The 20,453-nt window shown below is 46.9% G+C and overlaps 2 protein-coding genes across 4 annotated transcripts; one reads left to right on the top strand and one right to left on the bottom strand.

Annotated features, from left to right (window-relative positions):
• Positions 1-2,223: 2,223 nt before the first annotated feature.
• On the bottom strand, positions 2,224-3,658 carry LOC121592709. Its single transcript, XM_041914421.1, has 4 exons — positions 3,361-3,658; positions 2,898-3,292; positions 2,489-2,822; positions 2,224-2,417 (listed from the first exon to the last, which is right to left on the bottom strand). Exons 1-4 carry the CDS (start codon positions 3,474-3,476, stop codon positions 2,363-2,365), a joined length of 900 nt encoding a protein of 299 aa, XP_041770355.1. The 5' UTR covers positions 3,477-3,658; the 3' UTR covers positions 2,224-2,362.
• LOC121592713 (ras-related protein Rap-2b-like) lies at positions 2,741-20,077 on the top strand. Of its 3 annotated transcripts, XM_041914432.1 has the most exons (4): positions 2,741-2,830; positions 3,913-4,235; positions 18,449-19,020; positions 19,094-20,077. In XM_041914432.1, exons 3-4 carry the CDS (start codon positions 18,538-18,540, stop codon positions 19,424-19,426), a joined length of 816 nt encoding a protein of 271 aa, XP_041770366.1. In that variant the 5' UTR covers positions 2,741-2,830; positions 3,913-4,235; positions 18,449-18,537; the 3' UTR covers positions 19,427-20,077. The 3 variants fall into 3 exon arrangements, with proteins under 3 accessions (XP_041770366.1, XP_041770365.1, XP_041770367.1); XM_041914431.1 differs by lacking the exons at positions 2,741-2,830; positions 3,913-4,235 and adding an exon at positions 6,739-7,696; XM_041914433.1 differs by lacking the exons at positions 2,741-2,830; positions 3,913-4,235 and adding an exon at positions 17,821-18,197.
• The last annotated feature ends 376 nt before the right edge of the window (positions 20,078-20,453 follow it).

Genomic DNA, 20,453 nt, shown 5'->3' with positions numbered 1-20,453 from the left:
CTGGACAGGCCGGGCCTGTTTCCGGTATCATTTCACAACCAGCCAACTCCCCACGCCGGCGTAACCTTGAATCCAATTTCAATCCGTCACGAAACGCGCCGTGCGAGCCTCAACCTTGAGTGAAAGTAGCTCAAGGCTGCGGGCGGAAGATATGCGAATGGGAAGCGAAAGTGGACGGGCGAGAAATGGTTGGTCCGAGAAATGGGGACCACTGCACTGGCGTTGGAATTGCGTAAACTTAAGGATTGAAGCTGATAAGGATGACTTTGATTTTTTATGTTTAAACATGTTTACTTTACAACGGAATTGAATTCTTCCTTTGAAATTCAATCGTTACAATCAGCTTCAATTTACTTCCTGATTAGAACAACAAATCTCATTCGTTAAATTGCCATGCCAATTTCGCCAACGGTTTTGTCCCTTTTTTATGATGTTCTAGAACAATAATATCCCCCTCCCCGGAGGGATGTTTATTTTGATGAATGAATGAACGAACGCCCAAATCGGATCTCGAAAACCAATATCCGGTGGCGAGTTTCGACTCGGCCCGGCAGGACACACTTCCTGCGACGCATTTGTCCGTGCCAGTCGACCTTCTGTGCTGGTCTTCCGTACCTGTTGATTGAATGTAGCAGGTTCCCGGGCAGCATCATCAATACAGGGCAAACATTGGACCCTGGTGGACCTACATGGTGGTGGTGGAATCCGGACGGGACTTCCGGCCGGTTACCGTGGGCGCTCCAATCTTTGGGTGAGGGGTGAGGGCCGCAGACTATTTCGGCCACGCTGTGTGCTGTAAATAGCGGGGACGTCTTTGGACGTCGTGGTTTTGCTCCGGGCAAGAGATTATTGATTTCGTTGTATCCTTTTTTCCCCTTTTTCCACTGCCTTATTGTGTGGTGTCTTTAAATACATTTTTGAAAATGTATTACAAAGATGTGCGCAGATGTAATCAAAGCACATCTTTTTTTTTTCCTTCGAAGAAGCACGGCGGATGTCCAACCTGTTTTTTCCCGAATCGAATCACGATTCCGGTCACGGGTTGAGCATTGTAAAGTGCGCGTTGTTCACGTTGCCATGCCTTAAGTACACCGATGAGACCTATCAATTGCAAGTCCTGCTCCTCCCTGTCGCTTCGGCCGTACCAAAGGGATTGGCGGCAAAATGGGGGGAAAAAGAAATATAATTCGTAGCACGCGAAAGGATGTGGGGTTGAGCGGGAGTGAAAAAACCGCGCCACAGAAGCAGCCGTGTCGCGTGCCCCGGCTCGGGTACAGGGAAACGTGTACACAAACGCGATTTAACCACACGGAGCACCCATAGTAGGTAGTTCGTGGAAGAAGAGGATGTTGAAGAAGGATGAAGCTGATTTATTTCGATTGTGATTTCTTTTTCTTTCGGGGAAGACTTTTCTGCGAAGTTTCAACGTGAGGAGAAATTTATTACACCCATCTCATACCCAGCGCAAGCAGGTGCAAATGTGACGACACAAACACACACACAAAGCGGTTAAACATCCCGGGATTAATCAAACAGCACAGTGTGAAGGCTGACGAACCCCCCTCTCCCTGCCCGATACTGAATCACTGCGTAGATCCTGATTTTGCCCGTGTTGGACCGTCTGTGTCTGTGTGACAATGATCTCACGCAGGACATGTGACGCCATCACTCATGTGACGCCGTGTGGTCGGGCCAGCGCGCACGTGCTAGTGCTACCGTTGACGTCGACAGCCTTTCGTGGAGCTGGGTGACGAACACACTGCCATGCACTGACAGCGTATCCAAAATTACACTATCAATGACGTTACCGACGCTATCACACGTGTGCTATATGTGTGTGTGTTTGGTTCCGGGCACGTTTTCCGGTATGTATTTGCTTGTGGCCGTTGTCGACTGTTTTGGAAGTGGAACTTAATTAAAAGTTGTGCCACTAGGAACTCACACGGTGGCGTTGTTTGGCGGTTTTCGATCGACGAATTAATTAGAAGTGAAGTTTGATGACGAAAAGGTGCTAGTGAGAGAAAAAAACACTTACTGAATCAAGAATAGTCTATGAAATGAGAGAGTAGTGATGCAAATTGCATATATTTAGGCGTTATGCTATGAACTCCTCGATCATGCGATGGAACAAACATCATTTTGCATATTTTAAGGCGTTTTGGAGGACCATGTACGAAAAGAAACAAAACGACGCCAAAGTACGAAACATAAATTTATGTTTTTTCGATTACTAAACATCTTTTTGATGCATTTTTCCTTATGTTAGTTGATTTATTTGTCATAAAATTAAAAAAAAAAATGCCTTAGTAAAATGATGATTATTCAGAACTCCTTCCTATATTGCAAGCGCTGTTAAGGAATTTCAATTGTAAGGATATTTTGCCATCGTCTTCGAGAACAGGTCTCCCATCAGTGTGCTGCGGAAGAAATTAAAAACAAAACCATTAAACCCTCTCCAAGCACGTTCCCGAATTCGCGTTTGTCTTACGTTCCCTGCGGCATAAAGTAGCCCATCTTGAACCCGGCTGGCCACGAGCTGACGGCACGCGACGTAGGACACACGTACGGATTGTACACGGCCTTAAAGTCGAACCAGAACGCCGCATTGTAAAAGATCGGACACAGCCCGTGCGATGTTTTCAGCCCGGCAGCGAACTGCACCCAACCGCAGTAGCCCATGATCCAGTCCTTGTGGCAGTAGCGCCGAATCGTCCCAATATCGCTGCTCGTGTGTATACACTGCACCTCGGCGGCCGACTCCGTTACGCTCAGTGCCGTGTACGTGTCGTTCTTGTCGAAAGCAATACCCACCGGATCGCAAGCTAAATGGGTAAGATGAAAGGAAAAAGTGGCAACTCTTTGCTGTAACTGCGTTCGCGTTTGCATCACCAACTCACCATCAATGCGGCCCAGCTTTTGGGGGGCAAGATTGCGCCCGGCCTGGAACGCGACATGCGCTCCAAGACTGAAGCCGTACACCATCCCGCTAGCCGGCGCAATGCCAAACGTAAACAGCTGGCGCAGCTTCTTCTCGAGCGTCCGTGCGATCGGATCCATCAGCTTGGCGACGGTAAAGTAATCGTTCCCATCGGCAATGACACTGTAGTCCAGGCAGAGAATGCACCCCTTCCGGTGGATGATGAAGTTGTTGAGCGTGTCCCGCACCCACTGGGTGTTGCTGCAGCCCTCCGTCCAGCCGTGCACCACGACCACAAACGGTTCCGCCGGCTTACACCCGAACGTGGCAAAGTTCGTCTCGGCGGTGGTTTGCTGCGCGAACTTGCTTTGCGTCCTGCAAAAACAAAACCGACTCGTGAGCACGTGAGCATTTCGGGAGCAATCGAACAAACCGGCACTCACCAATCGTAGATGAGGAAGGAGATGTCCGCATCGAAATTATAATTGGTCGTTCCCCAAGCGGTAGCGTAATGTACACCGAACACGAGCACCGGCACCAACCACACGCTGCTCACCATGGTAACGGGTGTCGGGGGTTTCGTTAAGCTCGCGTAGTACTAATGGAATGGAGATTGTAGGTTGCTATGGATTTGTGTAAAGTGAATAGAGGAACGTAATTGAAATGTAATTTTACACTGGGAACACATCCGCACAGGTTCACTGGCCGGCTGCAAATGCAATCAAATGCAGTTTTCGGCAATGGAATGCAGACGTGAATGCATATGTGTAAAACAAACCACAAAAAAAGACCCGCAAACATTGCAATCAAAGCGGAAAAGGGATAAAAACCTGATCTTATTCAGTTGTGTGTGTGTGTTTTTGCTTCTTTTTTGACTCTCTTTTGCATTCTATTCATCCTAACGCGGGTTCGAATTCGTATTTTTTACATTTGTTTTATTTTTTCAACCTGTTCATTTCGTTTATCATTCTTCTTTTCTTTTTTTATCATTCCAGCAATGTTTATTGATTCGTTTCATATTTTTCGTCCGGTGTTTGAGCTCGAAGCCGGCTGTTGCTATCCTATTGAAAGTTGGCTCTCCCGGGGATACCCGGGGATTATCGGATTACCGTTCCGGAGTTTGATGAGTCTCGCAGCCTAGCAGTTTTGAGCATGCAATTCCACTCCCAAATGATACGCATTTGTACGGGCTGCTGATATAAATAAGCCGGCCTATTGAACGGTGAAGGTCCTTCCGCATTATTCGCTGCTGGTGCTTAGCTTAATTAAGGTATCTTTTGGATGGCTTCTGGAGATGCGATTGGAAGCGAACGATTAGGTAAGTTACATTTTCCCTTATTTAACCATCATAAAACTGAGAGCTGTGTGTGATGAGCTGTGAGGTTCGTTGTCTAGCCACTGAAACTTTGAATTGCTTGTTCTAAACACGTTCCCTTCACAATTGCTTTATGAGAAATGGTTGTTACACATTTGTACTGAAAAACATTGCTTCTTTTGCTACATTTTGCACGTTCCGGATAACAATTATGTCTATCTACTCCCCAGACACATACATCCACAATAATGGCAGCATTACAATCATGGCTGATTGTTCGATTTCCTACTTAATACAACAGTTGCAAGAAATTCTTTTCAACGTACAATTTCCCAGAGTATCCCGATTTGTTCTGCCTGCTATTTTTCCGACGGAGACATTCGGGCGGATTAATTTGGGCTGAAGCGCAATGAAAGGCAATGAGCTTTAATTTCACTTGACATTTGCTGCCCGCTTCACCCAAGCCCCGAGCCCGCTATGTTGCGATATTATAGCGAAGTAGCACCGGGGAAAGAAAATACACGGAAAACAAATCCTCGCAAACCCATCAAAGAGGAAACTGTTCACTCAACTTCTCAGCAGCGGCACGTATCGAACCCAGGGGAGCGATCCGGCAATGTTGTTGTGCTTTCGGTAGAAAATGCGAATTACGATTCTTAAGTATTTTCCTTTCGGGGTGCGCTGTTGTCCGTGACCTTTTGCGATTGTTTTGGGGGGAGGGCGGTCGGACAGCCACTCTCGTCGTCTGCGAATGGATGTTGTTTTGATTCCCGGTACTGGAATGGACAGGATGCCAAAATAGAGCATTTGGGCAAAAACAAAGATTGTGCTTTGGGAGAAGAAAAAATACTGACATTTTCCAATTCTCGATCAAATGTATCCAGATGCAGATGTGCTTCAAGGTAGATTGGGCTAGAATGAGGCCCAATATTGTAGAGGCTTCTGTTGTAATTTTCAACCAATTGCACACCCCTTGTTCACCTCAACCGCACATTTAACCTGTTGCACGGCTTAGACCAACAGCCCAGACAAACGGCCGTGACGGTCCCCAATTGCCACAGCGTTCGGCTCGGTCGTTAGGAGAAAAAGTTTGCCCCAAACTCTTCTTCTTATTACTCTGCAGTGAGTGGATAGGAGAGGGATCGAGAAAGGAGATGCTGCCCTTGACTCTAGCTCCCTCTCTTCTTGACACTCGCCCAACATACAATGCGATCGTTTCTCGATGATTAAAAGCCATTTGCAGGAGCTTGGGAGCCTTCAGCAGGTCTATGGCATTCTCGAACGCGCTCTCACTCTCACAGATACGCGATAGTGTATCTCTCTTTCTTTCTCTGCGTTATTTTTTTGAAGCTGCTCTACCGTGCGTACGCAAATGATACCGGTTGTACGTTAAGGTGTGTCGACTGTCGACAGAGCTTTGAACTGACGGAGATAGAGGCTCCAACGGTGTTGGAAAAAGCAATCACAAATATCATAAAATGGTACCAGTTTTTGTATATTCTTTTCGGGTATTGGTTGATGTCCTATCTATAAAACGCCTTAAAGTATGCAGTCCATCGATTGAATGCGCCTAAAACTATGCAAATGATGTAGCTTACTGAACTAGTTTGTAAGCGAGATAAAGAAGATATAGAACGGATGTAAAATAAAGCCTGATTTTGAGTGGACTTCAATTTACAAAGAAAAGCAGCTTGGACCATTTGAATTCCGCAGAAGGTGTGTTTGTATTTTAATCAGTTCCCAGTATCGGCTTGAACCTCTAACTTTTACGCTACGCTCTACTACAAGGCTGTTGGCCGAGAGGGAAAATACACCCCGACCTATGCCATCATTGCCGTCTGGCATAGTCTCGCCTGTATGAAAAGATTTCTGAGCGTGTCCTCTCTCTTAAAAAACACGAGAAGCTTTTAGCACGGATGGTTTGCTCAACTTTCCCCTTCGGTCCGAAAGGCGCTTTCGGTGATTATATATCACGTTTTGGCCGGGCTTCTCTTTTACGTTTGATCGTACCACTGTACAAATCTGGTACAAGGAACGCAGGATGAGATCTGCAAATAATAAGGAGCAATTTTTGGAATTATGTAGACCACAAAAGGGACCTCTTTTCATCCTGGAGGGGTTAGAAATGATCCACGAAAAGGAAATTAGTGGTCAAAATGAACATATTTTGCTGTTGTTAAATTTCTATATTATTATAATACTCGCTCGTTTATTTGTATATTCCACCACTTGGTACTAGTAGATGCCGGGAAATCCCAGGCAACGATATCTCCACCATCATTAGATCTGCCGGGACGCCATCCAATCGTGTTCGGAAGCGTCGGAGCTTTTGCACTTCGGGAAAAACGCTTTTCCGATTGCTTATCCGCGCTCTCTCTGTCTCTTTATCGCTCTCTTACTGATGCTCGGGAGAGGAAAAACCCCCCGTTCGTTTGCTATCGGTTGAAACAGATCGGTAAGGCATATAAATGGGATGGTAGCACCGCTGGCTGCTATCATTCGTTATCGTCCTTCCATCGGTTGAGCAAACGGTCAACAGTCCGTTGTGGCATTTTTCTTTATTCAAAGTTCGATGCGCTTTGATCGAGTTGGAAACCGAATTTTTTTGGTGGTAATTTTGAAAAAGAAACAAAAAACTAGTGAAAAGAAACTTGTGCCATCAAAGTGTTGTAAATTAAAGTGCAAATTTACTAACCAACGAAAGTGTTATAGAAAAAGTAACATAAATAAGCGTCATAGCGTGGGGCCGCTTATCTTATCGTCGAGTACAATAAAACCTTTACAGTGATTTTATTCAGCCAGTCCTGCTAACGTGTGTGTGTGTGTGTGTGTGTGTGCGTAGCTGTGCGGACTTTCATTATATCCATAACATTCACTTCAAAGTGAAGGAAAGTGTATCCTTGGATGCGTTATTTGAATATCCCGCTAAAGGAAGCCGTTTGATGTTGGCTGCTGATTAACTGCTGACCACCCGCATACTGAATGTGTGTACGGCCGTTGTCTATGTATGTATGTGTGTGTGTGTGTCTGTGTGCGGTTAATTCAGCCTGTGGTCGTTCGCAACACTACCCGTGAAGTTTGGCATTAATTAGCCGTACAGTTTGTGGAAGAAGGAAAAGGGAAAGTGCCAACAAAAAACACGCCCGAACCATAAAAAAAACATCTTTCGTCGGTATATACGACAGGGGAAAAAACTACAACCCCAAAGTGATAAACGAACAGTAAAGGAAACAGAAGAGAAGAACAATACACCACCCATACACCATCCGTCCGTCCACCCGTTCGCCCGGCACTCGTGTACGATCGCACCCTAATCAACCGAGAACGTCACAGGGTGCGTTTTTTATGATTGCATCGTGAAATTATTATTACCATAATCATCATCTTCTCCGCCCGGTGAAGCCAGCGAGCAGCAGCAGCAGACATTTGGAGGACGCAGCCGCTAGCCGGACAGCATCTCGCAAGTACGTTTGATGTGTATCATGTTGCTAAATTATTGGGGACTTCCTCTCGATGGATGGAGGTCCTTTTATATCCGTATGCTGACGTTCGTCGCTAAGTTATATTGCTGATATGGGTAATCTTTAGCTGAGTGTTGCTTATTGCGCATATATGAGAAGGCATTTGGAGATATTTTTAAAATTTCCTCTGTGTAGGAAGTAGTAATAGGCTGCTAGAATGGGGCCTATTTTATTTGAAATTGCTTAAAATGAGCTCATTACGGCAAGCTAATTTTGTCATGCAGATTGCATACCTTTGCGGCGTCTGTGAGGCTCCATTTTTTTTCGGTCGCTATGGTAACTTAATAAGCTTATGATATTGATATTCCCCGGCTCAACTGAAGGTTCTCTTCAATTTACTGATCTTTGTGGTATTTTTGCCTTTTTATGGTTTGATTTTTGTTCTTTTTTTTTATAATATTTCCCAACCAATTTGATGAAATTTTCATCATGGTTATTACTTTATTTTTTAATATCAAACCAATTACCAAACCCTCATTTTTTTTCTTCTAAATTTGCAGTATCGAAAGCTTTGCGCTCCTTTTCTTGATCGATGCTTACCGGTTGCACAATGTAGAGCCAACTGGTACCATCCGGTGATGTGATATTGGAGCAAGAAATTAATTAAACTTCGTTAGCCATTTTCGCCAAAATTCTAAACGATTTCCGGCTAAAACGTTGATATGCGTTTGATTTCCTGTTAACTTCCCCACCTGATTCTATTCGTGAGCTTTGTACAACTAATTGCAATTTGGGGGGGGAGAAATTTAATGAGCAAAAGGCAACCTCGTACAGAGAGCCCAGCTGCTGGGCGTGGCATTGTGAGGTGTTTGCTGATTTTTATTGCAATTTGTTTGGATGATTTTTCATCCCTCACCCATCAAATGCAACCAAACGAACACAGATAAAAGAAAAACACACCGGGCAGGTGATAATGGCAAAGATTCTGTGTTAATTATACAGACTCTAGCCGCCTGAAAAAACTGAGCCCGGAAACATTTTCCTGGAAGAGCCGCCGCTGCCGCTTTTAATGCTGCCCGAAAGGTGTACCACCGTGCATCTGTGCCTGGTTTGTTTGATGAAAATTGCTTTTACCGTAGCGCCACCGTCGGGGGGCTCCGTTTTCTAAATGCGATGACGATCGGTTGGCAGGCATTCGAGGGAAAAATATTTCCATTTTTCTGCGGAAAACCGAAAACCGCTTTCAGCGACAACGGCGGAACGTGCGTCAGGCACACGCACACACTTAAGCCGTTTCTGGGGGTAGCTTCTGTTCCTTTTTTTGTTGTCTGCAATGGCATATGGATCGTCGAGAAGAAAAGAAGCATAAGCATTCTCGGTCCAAGCAATTGCTTGGCGGTGTGTAGAGAAAAGATCACGGTGACATGTGAAATTCTTGCTTCTTCTACACACTTGTAAAATTGTTGTAAAGAGACGTGTGACAGACATTCTTTTCGGTTGTCTGTTTTTTTTTTCTTACTGCAAAATGGCAGATGGGAAAAGTTTTACCGTTCGCAGCATACACGTATACGTGCGCGCACATGCAAGATGGGAAGTTAACCGAGCTTACTTAATTTCCTGGAAGGTGGTAAAATCTGATCCATTAGCAGCTCGGGTTGGATGTACGACAGAGAGAGAGAGAGAGGGGAGGGGGTGGCACCAAGGGTGAAGTCATCCGCAATTCCACGAACATTGGGTGTAAACAGTTTAGCTTTCGGTTTGATTACTTGCTCGGTCGGACGGTCGTTACTTGGAAGATGATTTTTTTTTGCGGGGGACAGATGTGAGATATTATCATTTTGAAATCTAAGCTCCGTTTGATACAAACACAAGCTCATGTGCTTACCTGAACCGCCACCACACGAGGGTCAAACGGACCCTGCAGCGCAAAGAGGGGGAGGGTTTGAGCTTTGGGGAGGGTCAAATTTCCCGAAACGTGTACTCAAGGTTTTCGAAAGTTTTATCCACTAACCCTAGAATGTTCTAGGAGCTTCTCCGATTCTCCCTATCCGAGACCAACGGTGAGTGCTATATGAACAGCTTTTTCCACCTCCTAAACACACTTTTAGAAGGTGTTTGGTAGCTTGCTTAGCTAGCAAAAGCAGAGAACAAAATTGAAATTGAATCAAACGTTTGCTTACTTAATTATGCTTATCTTATCACCACGCTGCAAAACCCTTTTCTTGCCGCACGATCATTGCTCATAATTTAAAAAAAAAAACGGGGGGCTCGTCCCAAACCCTATCCCAGAGAGCCCGGCGAGTAAATTAGAATTTTCGGTTGAAAACCTTACCGCCAGTTAATGTGGGGCCGAGGTTCACCTCAGAAGGTTTCGCTTCTGGAACCTTCTTCGCACGCTGGGCTGGTAAACCGAGCCAACAGCGGCCAATGAACGCTGGGTTCGTGTGTTTGTTTTTGTTTTTCGATTTACAGAAGAGAGAAAAAGGAGGGAAGGAGCAAAAAGGGGTGGGACTGAACTTCCAGGAAAAGGGATTGTGCCGTCCCGGTGTCGCCGTCGGTCGAAGGCACAGACGAGTTTCGCTGCCCAGTCGTTGTGGTCCCGTGATAGTTGTGTCTTTGTGTGTTGATTCTTGAAGCAAAGAGGAACGTTACGTTGGTTCTTTCCCGTCCAGTGAGCGCACGGGGGCACGTACATCCTGGAAGAGGTCCAGATACTGGGAATCCAGGAACCTGGTGCCGGATATTCCTCCCAAATGCTCTTTTTTGTGTGAAGTCAATTCAGACGATGGAGAGTGGGTAAAGTGTTTTAAATCAGTAAAAAGTTACAACTCGGTGAGCCAGTTTGGCCAACCGCCAATCGGTGAGGTCGTTCACACTTTGGAGAGTTGGACCATAAACAGAATCTATAACGAACTTGTTTTAAAAGGTTTAAGCGTCCTTAAAACCACAGAGTTTGTTTTACGGCCTAGAGGAATCGGTTCGTTTCCTTGTGGGAATTTCCCCTAACAGGATGAAGAAGAATTGCTGCCTTTTGTGACGATCTAAAACTTTTTTTACGGATGCAACAGAAAAAAAAACATCGATAAAGTGCACCCATAACCCACCACCAAGACATATTGGATTAATTGACACGTGTGAAAAATAAATCGTTTGTCAAACCCCTCGTGTGTGTGTGTGTGCGTGCACAGGTGTGCCAACTCATAAATTACCGACCCTTACAGGACCCAAACCTCAATCAATTTGAAGACGATCCCTACAACAAAAAAAAAGACTTATGGATTGTACAAACAATAGCAAAAGGAACAACAGCAAAAAAGGAACCGATACCTTTCAACCAAAAAAAAAAGGGTTTCCATTTTCCAAGGTACCTTCATTTTTGCAAGTATAATAGAAAACGGTAAAAGGACTTCATCATCAAACCGGGACAGATGTGTCGCTTACCCAGCAGAAATACGATAGACACGGCCGGTGTACGCTCTATCAGCGTTTTTCCTGCCCCTCTTGTGTGTGTCTGTTGGTGTGCCATCATCCCGTAGGTATTCTGTTACGCTTCGAAAGGAAAGGAAGGCAAAAGAAATACACAGAAAGAAGGGAAATAACAAACTCATCCTCTTCCCGTTCCCGGGAGGAAATCTTTCCTTTTTTACCAGCTGCCGGGGAGGTTGTTTTTTTTTTATTTATTTCCTCCTGCACTTGCGAGAAGGACGAGCGAAAGAATGCTCACTTATTGCCAATTGAATGTGCACTGTGAGCTTTGCGAAACCATTGAAATTATTGAAATATTTCAAAAAGTGCACAAATTAATAGCTCGACGTGGCACTTCACGCCTTTTTCTCTTTCTCTATCTCTCTCTCTCTCTTTTATAAGAGTTTGTCTGAATCAATCGATATTTTCTTTCAATTGCCACCTCTTGACAGTTTTATGAAGAAACTTTTGTGTTTAAATAGCGGACCCGCCAACCCTCCGAGAGCAATCGAGTCCGACCGGATAATTATGAACTGTTGGCTCCATCTTGAAGCGCCGATCGGAGCACCAAGCACGGCTGACGTACCATGCGTCTCCATCAAAGTATCAATTTCCGTTTTATTTTAATCACTTTGGATGTGATGGCAATGATGATGATGATGATGATGATGATGCCGGGTCTTATGTGTGTTTGTGTAGGTTTCTGTTTTCTTGCATACGTACGTACGCACCGGCTGGTGCACAAAAATTCAATCGCAACAGCTTGGCGCGGAATTAATCATGTTTATAGTACTATTGATTGTGATAAATAAACAATCGCGCGGAGGACACTCTGCTGTGCTTTGCTTATGGGTGTGTGTGTGTGAGAGAGAGGGAGTGAGTGTGTGCGAAAGGAACATTATATGGCTTGCACTAGCCTACTATGTCTTCCCTCTAGAGCCGCCGACGACGAGCGCTGCCTGTGATGGATGGGCACGAGAAGGGAGTTGATCATTTCCAAACCACCACCACAACCGCTTGCCCGATTCTCTTTCCCTGCACACAAACCCCACGAACTGGTTGGCCATTTCTTCACTTCCCTTTTATTTGCACAGCGAGGAGTGTTATCGAATAAAATCGCTTATCGTCGATAACAACATGTTCCGATGGCAGACGACGACGATGACGACGACGATACACGATATCGCTTCCGCTCCACTGTCTCTCCACTCCCCGTTGCGTCGTCTCGTGTCATTACGAGCGAAATTGTGACGATGGCATCACTTTCATCGCCATTTTATACACCCATTCCCGTTTGTCGCACCGGGTTCCGTCCAGCGTTGTCACTTCCGTCCCGTCGTGGTTTGCCCCGCTTCGATTCGCTGAAACCTAATCTAGCCTAATCATACACGTTCTGTTGGTGTATCGTAAGCGAGCTGACGCTGCACAGTGGTGCTTCCACTGCTACAGGCCCGCACTTTTGGACAGTAAAATTCTGAGTGCTGCGCGGGGAGAAGGAGAAGAGAAAGTGTGGGCACAGTCCATCGTGTCCGTAATGTGATGGAATTCGCATTAACCCAGCGTCCCGACGCGCTGGCCTAGTTTAGTCGAGCAGGTTGCCTCATCTTCTCGGCATGACCTGCTTCGTGAAGGAATCTGTTCCATTTCGCAAGCGCAACGCGCACTGATTGCAAACCCTTGTACCCTTGTTGCGCTGTATGTGGCTGCGGACAGTGAATGATGTGGCTGCGTCTGGCAAACCGACTGTGAGCCGAAACAAACCAGCCTCCTGTGATCGTATGAACAACATACGCTTCGGTGTTTTCTGTTCCAAAACAGGGCGAAGCTTTTGTCTGACCTCCTGCAACTCAAACACCATTTGAGAAGAGGGGGGGCATGTTACTCGCTTCACCGTTCTCGGCACTAGCAGCGTGGTTGGCAGCATTCTTCCTAAATGGGGCTAAGCGGTATCCTACTGCTCCCCGTATCATTCTCGGGCTGTGGTCCAGTTTATGTGCGAAAGTGTTTAGCTCAGCGGGAACCACTCAGCTTGTACAACTTGCCCATTCCCCCAATGCCGAACTATGCGGAGTACTATGACATATATAATAAATTGTGCCTGGTTACTTCATTTCATGCCAACGGGGAAGAGCGAACCCCTATGGGGAAGAAGGGAAGGTTTGTATGTGCATGCAAAATGAGTGATCGTGTGCAATTTCTGGTCGGTTTCATCGATGACTTTCCGTTCCCTGAAGGCATGTGATAGGGATGGAAGCAACAGCGCTTCATAACGGAAGCCAGCCGAGGAATTTGTCGCCGATACAGCGTGCCAAAGTATGGCATTTCTTGTGAATATTACAACTTTCTGGGAATAAGTTGGAGCAATCAATTTTGCGGAACTATCAGTCGCTCAAAACCACACTGCTCTAGGAGTGAAGTTTATAGGAAAATGGTTTGCAATGGTTTTGGAGATGCTTATACACCGTCTGATGGCGGCGAGCAGTGAAGTTTGCTTAAAGCGCCTTAAAGTATGCAATTTGCATTGATTTGTCTCTGCAATAGAAGTTAAACTGTTAGCTTTTCTAACAAGTTGCATACTGTTAGGCGCTTATCACGATGATATTGAGATAAAATACAGGGTTTCCCACGATTTATTGGTCAGTTCCCATGATTTTTTGGTGCGTTCCCACGATTTTTTGGTCGTATCCCATAGATTTTTGGTTCGTTCCCATAATTTATTGGTATTTTCCGATTGGATATCAATACAATTGGACCAAAAAATTCTGGGAAACGACCAAAAAATCGTGGAAACGCATCAACAAAATATGGGAACCCACCAAAAATTGATGGGAACCGACCAATAAATCGTGGGAAACCCTGTAAACTGTAGAGGTAGCTATCTCTTTTTGGGTGTTTTTAATTGTATTTTATAAGACTACGATGTTCCAAAGCCACCAATGTATAGCATCATTGAATGTAATTTACTTCTTCCAGGCTGAACCTCGACCTTCGTGTCATCGTGTGATCATTGCAAACCTCCCAAAACACCACATCATCGCCCGAAAGCGATACAATCGTTAATTAGTGTAAAGTACAGAAGTGCATTAGCATCAATGGAGCGGTTGATTCGCCACGAGCGAAACACGCGCTGGAATGGATAAGGTCTCATCGATAACTCGCTATTGTTAAGCGTTGCCCGTATGGACCAATACATCTGTCACCCCAGCGGCACCGGGGAACATTAAACGGCATCCTCTGCATACACTACGGCGCAGTTTTACAATGGGGAAGAGTATGCCAGCCACCATATCGCTGGTGTGTCGTGGTTTGAAATTTAATCAGCTTAAATTATGCAGCCCATCTGCTGCTGGTGGTGGCAGTGCTGTTGCAGCTGCTTCTGCTACACCTCCACCGGATCCGACCGGAAGCTGATGCAACAGGTTCTACTACTGCTGGTGGCACTTTAAGTACAGTCGACGTGCGAACGGGAGAGAGAGAAAGAGCGAGAGCTTTTTTACTATTCAATATTTTTATTATCATAATACGGTGGTGCTTATCTGTTTGCTGGTGTGATCTGCCCGTCGGTCGGGTCTGGTGCGAGTGGAATATTGAGTGGTTTGGAGAAAAAAAAAATAATGCAACGATGCAAGTGGTGGTAGGTGATAGATTTTCCTTCATTCACGGCATGCATTCTGCGGTCGGGAGCGTATAATGCAGCGACACGTGTTTGAACTCGATATTATTTTCCATCCCCGTTCCGCTGCGTGGATGCCGAAGCAGTGGGAGGTTCAGCGGAAAGAGCCGGAAAAAACGGCCCTGACTGTGGTCAAGTTGCGGGATCGTATTATCATCGCACTTATTATTGATAAGCTTCCAGTTTCCCCGAGCCAGCACGGTGCGGCACGTACTGAGAAATGTGTCCCACCCATAGTACCCCTCTTCGCAAGCACAATTGTTCACTTCTGGTCGCTTCCGTCGGTCGTGTGTGGCTCCATTTTTTTGCTCGTTTATCTCCTCCCAGTGTCCGGGGCTTCTTGGTAGCGTCTTGAGGGGGCAGACCGTTCGTGAGCTGCTGATGGAACGCACCGGAAGCTGGGCTGTTGATTGCACACTGACACTGAGTGTCGCTCTAGGCGAGGAGTTCTGTGTCATGCCTTCCCCACCGTGTTGCAACGAATTGCCAATTGCGGCACCGTTGTGCGCGGATGGCGCGAGCGCGCGTGTTTACCGTTGAAAAGTCACGTCCTTCACGATCGGTCGGGCAGGACCTCACCCACACACACCCACCCACACACACACGCACGCTCATCTCACCTTGCGTGTCCTTGGTCCGCAGCTCCCCGGGACGTCCGCACGTGGACAGTGGCTTATCGAGAGGTGCCACTTGTTTATTGATTGGCAAATCGGAGTTTGGAGTGGAAGATACGACTCGAGAAGGGGCTGTGGGTGCGAATGTGTTGAATGCGGTTTTGCCTCAGCCCACATCTCACGCTGTGTCGCGTTCCGAACGTGCCTACTACGATTGTCGATCGGTAGAGCTTTTTTCCCCTATGTTCTACCACCGTGCTATGCTTTGTTGTTTTCGCCTGCTGTGCATACTGCAAACTTTTTAACAGTATTGTACGGGCACACCATCGGAAGAAACGGGCAGCAGCAGTGCCAGGTATTCGGGGTTTGGCTAGCGAGCCTTGCCGATTCAACAGGAAATGTGTGTGTCAATACCATTAATTGTTTTTTTTTATTATTGTGGAGGGAGGCAGTGAAATCGTCAAAACAAATCAAACCAGTCTGCACTTAGAAGTTGCTAGTTGTGCTATGCGTGTTGCATACTTCGAGGGGAACTGTACCGTGCGCTGTGAGAACACGCCCGAAGGTATGCAATATGAACTACAACAGTTTTAACAGAAATGGAAAGGGTTAAAAAGAATCAATCTGCAAAAACAAGCACCGTTCACTCTGAATCCGTTGAGTTCTCAAACAGAACAGAACAGTAAATATTTATGTTTTGCGCATCGGAAAAGGAACAGCTCCAGGGCAATGCAAACTTCACACGAAACGACATTGCCCTTACAATGTAACTCCTTTTGCGTTACTGATCTAGATAGAGTGTACAGTGTGCTTCATAAAACAGAACAATTGGATTGATTTCAAGAAAAAAAGCAATACTTGCCCTCCTCGCGCACAGTATCCCCAGTTCGTCATCGCCTAGGGACATTCCGTTGGAACATTCTACTCCGTATTGCTGTGAACGGAAAAAAGCGCGATGATAGCACGACTTTGCACGACCGGCGTGGATCCCAGGCGGTCGCCGATCAAAATTGTATAAGTGGAACAGATTAATCGGATTTTCTACTCCCCCCAGAACGTCCCAGCAAAGCGTCTGTGGGGGCGGTACGGTTTTGTTCGTTCGCTTCCCCCGCCCCCACAAAATGAGCCGTCCCTTTGGGGAAAACGACAAAGGGAAGATGAAACGGCTGCGGCAACCTGTTGCTTTTCGGCAAAAAATAAATGCTAAAAGACCATCATTTAACACGGCACCGGCGCAACGGCTGCTGCAAAGGGTGTACGAGGCCACGCAAAGGCCCGGATCGATGTGTCAAGCTTGCCGCAGGTTTTCCGAGCCTGTCAATGTTGCTGATGCTCGCAGTTGGACACCACCGAACCATTAGTCCATTATCTTTATCCTTCGAGTATGAGTGGGGGCGAGGAGGAAAAGGTATCCAAAAGAGCTCTGTCTATCATCTCCTTGTTTTTTTTTTTTTTTTGCTGATACCGGCTGTTTAAAGCTGTTAACCTCTCGTTCCAAACCTACGCAAATTTTGACACGTTTCCCTTCATCTCGCCCAGCCGACCGACCGACCGACCGACCGACCGACCGACCGACCGACCGGTGTGACTTCAAACGACCGGCAGGCCCGGCAACCGGCTTCATGCCATCAGCAGCAGCAGAAAAATTACACCAGCACTGGTTCTGCCAAATTTTAAACAAACAAAAAAGGGACAAATCCATCAGCTTGCACGCTTTTCCAGCACGGGAGAAGGCGCTGGGATCGATGAGGAGAGGGCATGCTGAAGCTTTCTTCCGCCGGTTGCTCCAGCGAGTGGATCCGCTCGTCCGTCCTTCACAGCCGGGCTTTGTTGCGGGGAATTGCGTCCATTCCATTCCATTAACTCGGAATGCCGATTTTTCGCATAGCAGCCGTGTCCGTTCCGATTGGTTTGAATTGTGTGTGTGTGTGTGTGTGTGTGTGTGTGTACCTTTGCATAGTTAGACGGTAGGACAGCATCCTTGGCGCAGGTGAAAAACTTTGGCCCGTGAACAACTGTGCCATACTGTGCGCTAATGCTGGGAGTGGGGGACGGATTTTCCAAAACCTTGAACCATTTATTGGGAACAAGGCTCGGGTTTCGCACGAATAAACTCCACAAAGGCCGACCAAAGTTCGCCGGAACCGCCTCTTGTTCTTGCCCGTTGTTTGCAAGAACCACCTTCCACGCCCTGTGTGGAAACTTCGCTTTAATTGTAATTTGTTTCTCACAGTGCTTTGCAGCGTAACACAATACCGTTCGCGGAGAAGTTCGTATTTCTCCCCCATTTGCAAGGATGCTACGATTTGCGGGCCAAAACCTCTCAAGTGGTTGTATTTCACCTGTCCTTCGTCTGCCGGTCTGCTATTTCCGTCGCGTGCTTGAGGTTTGAGGGTGCAGCTGCCTAAAAATAAATCCGTCCTCAGTCGACAACCTCACAACAATCTGTGAGACAGATCTTGTGCGGGACAAAGCGAGACCAAAGGGACACTGCAGTCTTCAAAGCGGCAGAGCGTCTTTTCGCTTGTACGTTGATTTGAATATCTGATTGAAGTTGGCCGGGGGGTTTTCGTCGCGGTTGCTTCCCAAAGAACCAGGTAGGCGGTGGCGTCTTGTGTTGTTACCATTGGTAATGTGAGGTTTCTCGCTCACAATCCCTCAACTGTGACGGTGCAGTATCAGGTTTTGCTGCTGTTTGCTTCATATAAAAGGAGTGTTCTCTGTACAAGAGAACCGACAACAAATGGAACAGGTGCGTCCGTGTCTGGGTAGGACTTCCCTTTCTTATTGCCAGTCGTGCAGAGCCGTTGCTATGGTGATTCGCTGCAAGAGATATCGCTGTTCGGTGCTCAATGACAGTTGTAGGGTATCTTTCATCCAAAGCGGCAATAAACTACCTCAGAGTGGAGCTGTCACAAATTCCCGAAATTTACTCATATTTCACGGAGGCATATATTTTTAAACAATTTTTTTCCGCCCACTTCTTTCACCTTTTTCACTTAGGGAGCAGAGTAAGGAGTTTCTTTTTTCGCCCGCCCTAAAAGCGCACCCCAGTGCGCCCACCCAGTGACACGATTGCGCTGCTCGACGCGATGCCGGGTACCTGTCACCGGCTACGAATACCTTCGATCGTCTCCAGCCGCTCTTCCAAGAGCGGCGTCGGTACGTCCTCCTCCTCATCCTCCTCTTCCTCGGCCGCCGTCTGCACCGCAGCGGATGACGATCTGTTCGGGTGTGAGGGAGCAGTGCCGGCCTCTCCGCCGGCCACGGTAAAGAAGGAACGGCACCGGGTCACGATGATGGGTGCGGCGCGCGTGGGCAAATCCTCCATCATCTCCCAGTTCCTGTACGAGAAGTATCTGTCCCGGTACAAGCAGACGATCGAGGAGATGCACCGCGGCGAGTACGAGCTGCCGGACGGGTCGAGCCTGACGCTGGACATCCTGGACACGTCCGGATCGTACCAGTTCCCGGCGATGCGCGCCCTGTCGATCAACACGAGCGGTGCGTTCATACTGGTGTACGCGGTGGACGACGAGGAGACCTGGAACGAGGTGGAACGATTGCGGGAACAGGTTGGTGTTGAGCTGTTTTTAGATGTGTTTCTGTGTTCATGTGGTTTTACTTACCCGCTTACTCACGCATCAGATCATCTCCGTGCGAGGCACCCGCGTACCGATCGTGATCGTCGGCAACAAGGCGGACGTACCGGAGGAGGACCGGCAGATACCGTTCAAGGTCGCCCGGTCCCGGGCCCTGCTCGAGTGGGGCTGCGGCTATGCGGAATGTTCGGCCAAAAACAACGAGGGCATCCTGACCGTCTTCAAGCAGCTGCTGCGCCAGGCCAACATCGAGTACAATCTAAGCCCGGCCGTGCGACGCCGCCGGAAGTCGCTGCCGAGCTACACCGGTGCGACCAATCCGGCCCGGGCCAACTCCGCCAAATACTATCTGAAGCGGCACTCCTGCTCGGTACAGTAAACGTTTGGCAGGTTGCCACGGTTTGAAGTTTGCAGGGGCTCTCAATAATCTCACCACAACGATACATGAGAAACGAAAAAGCCGGTCAACGGTTGCGCTGATAGAACGGGGCAGAGCGGGCGCTGTTTGGTAGCGGTCCGCGTAGGTTAAGCACCAATGATGGGCAAACTGATTGGGAATTGTGGCCACCAAGGAGAAAAGGTTTGTAATGTTGTAAATCGGTTTCACCGTTGAATTTTGGGGGCACGCTTTTTGAAAAATGAAAAAAAAGAGAAGAAAAACAAAACATAAACAGTATTTGCCGTTTACAAAAACCGTAACCAAAACCCGTATTAGTACCAGTATATAATTGCGAATGGGGCTTCAGTTTGACGAATTTACGTGTGTTTTTGTGCGTGGCAGTGGCGGCGCCGAGAGCGTGTGTGTGCGTGACATTTGAATGGAGCAACTGTTGTTCGTATTTGGGGCGGTGAGTGAAAGCAGTGAAAGAAGACTAGTTTTTTTACGCATTTACCTTGGCTATATATACACATAAATAGTAGAAAATAAAAACATACAAAATCCAAAAGGAACAAAAATCAGAACAAATAAGCAGAAAGGAGAAAGAAAAAAAGCAAAACAACACTCCCTTCTCTCCCTTTTGATTGGCTACAGTGTATTTGATGTTTCTGAAGAAAAAAAATACGAAGAATGCAGTCGTCAACAAACCAGAATCGAAGCGTAGATCGGAACAACCCAAGTACGAAAGCTAAAGGGGGCGATGATGATGACGATGGTGGTTGGAATCGAAAATTCAATTTGACCAAAATTGCTGCGTTTTGATACTGAAGGGGTCAAGGCAAAAGGGGCGGGGGTAGCAAGGAGGATAGAAGAGGGGGGGAGGTTGGTAAGCACGTCTCTTCTCCCCACGATTGTTGCACTGTTTGGCATTGGCGCTTTCGCATTGGCTTGGCCGGGTGAAATGGCGTTGTTGTTGTTGCTGGTTTCTGCTGTGAGAAGGATATATAATAGAAAAAAGTGCGCTTCG

Source organism: Anopheles merus, chromosome 2L (assembly GCF_017562075.2).
Source record: "Anopheles merus strain MAF chromosome 2L, AmerM5.1, whole genome shotgun sequence".
NCBI lineage: Eukaryota > Metazoa > Arthropoda > Insecta > Diptera > Culicidae > Anopheles > Anopheles merus.
The sequence above is the reverse complement of the archived record's forward strand: the minus strand, read 5'-3'. Positions and strand labels throughout refer to the sequence as shown.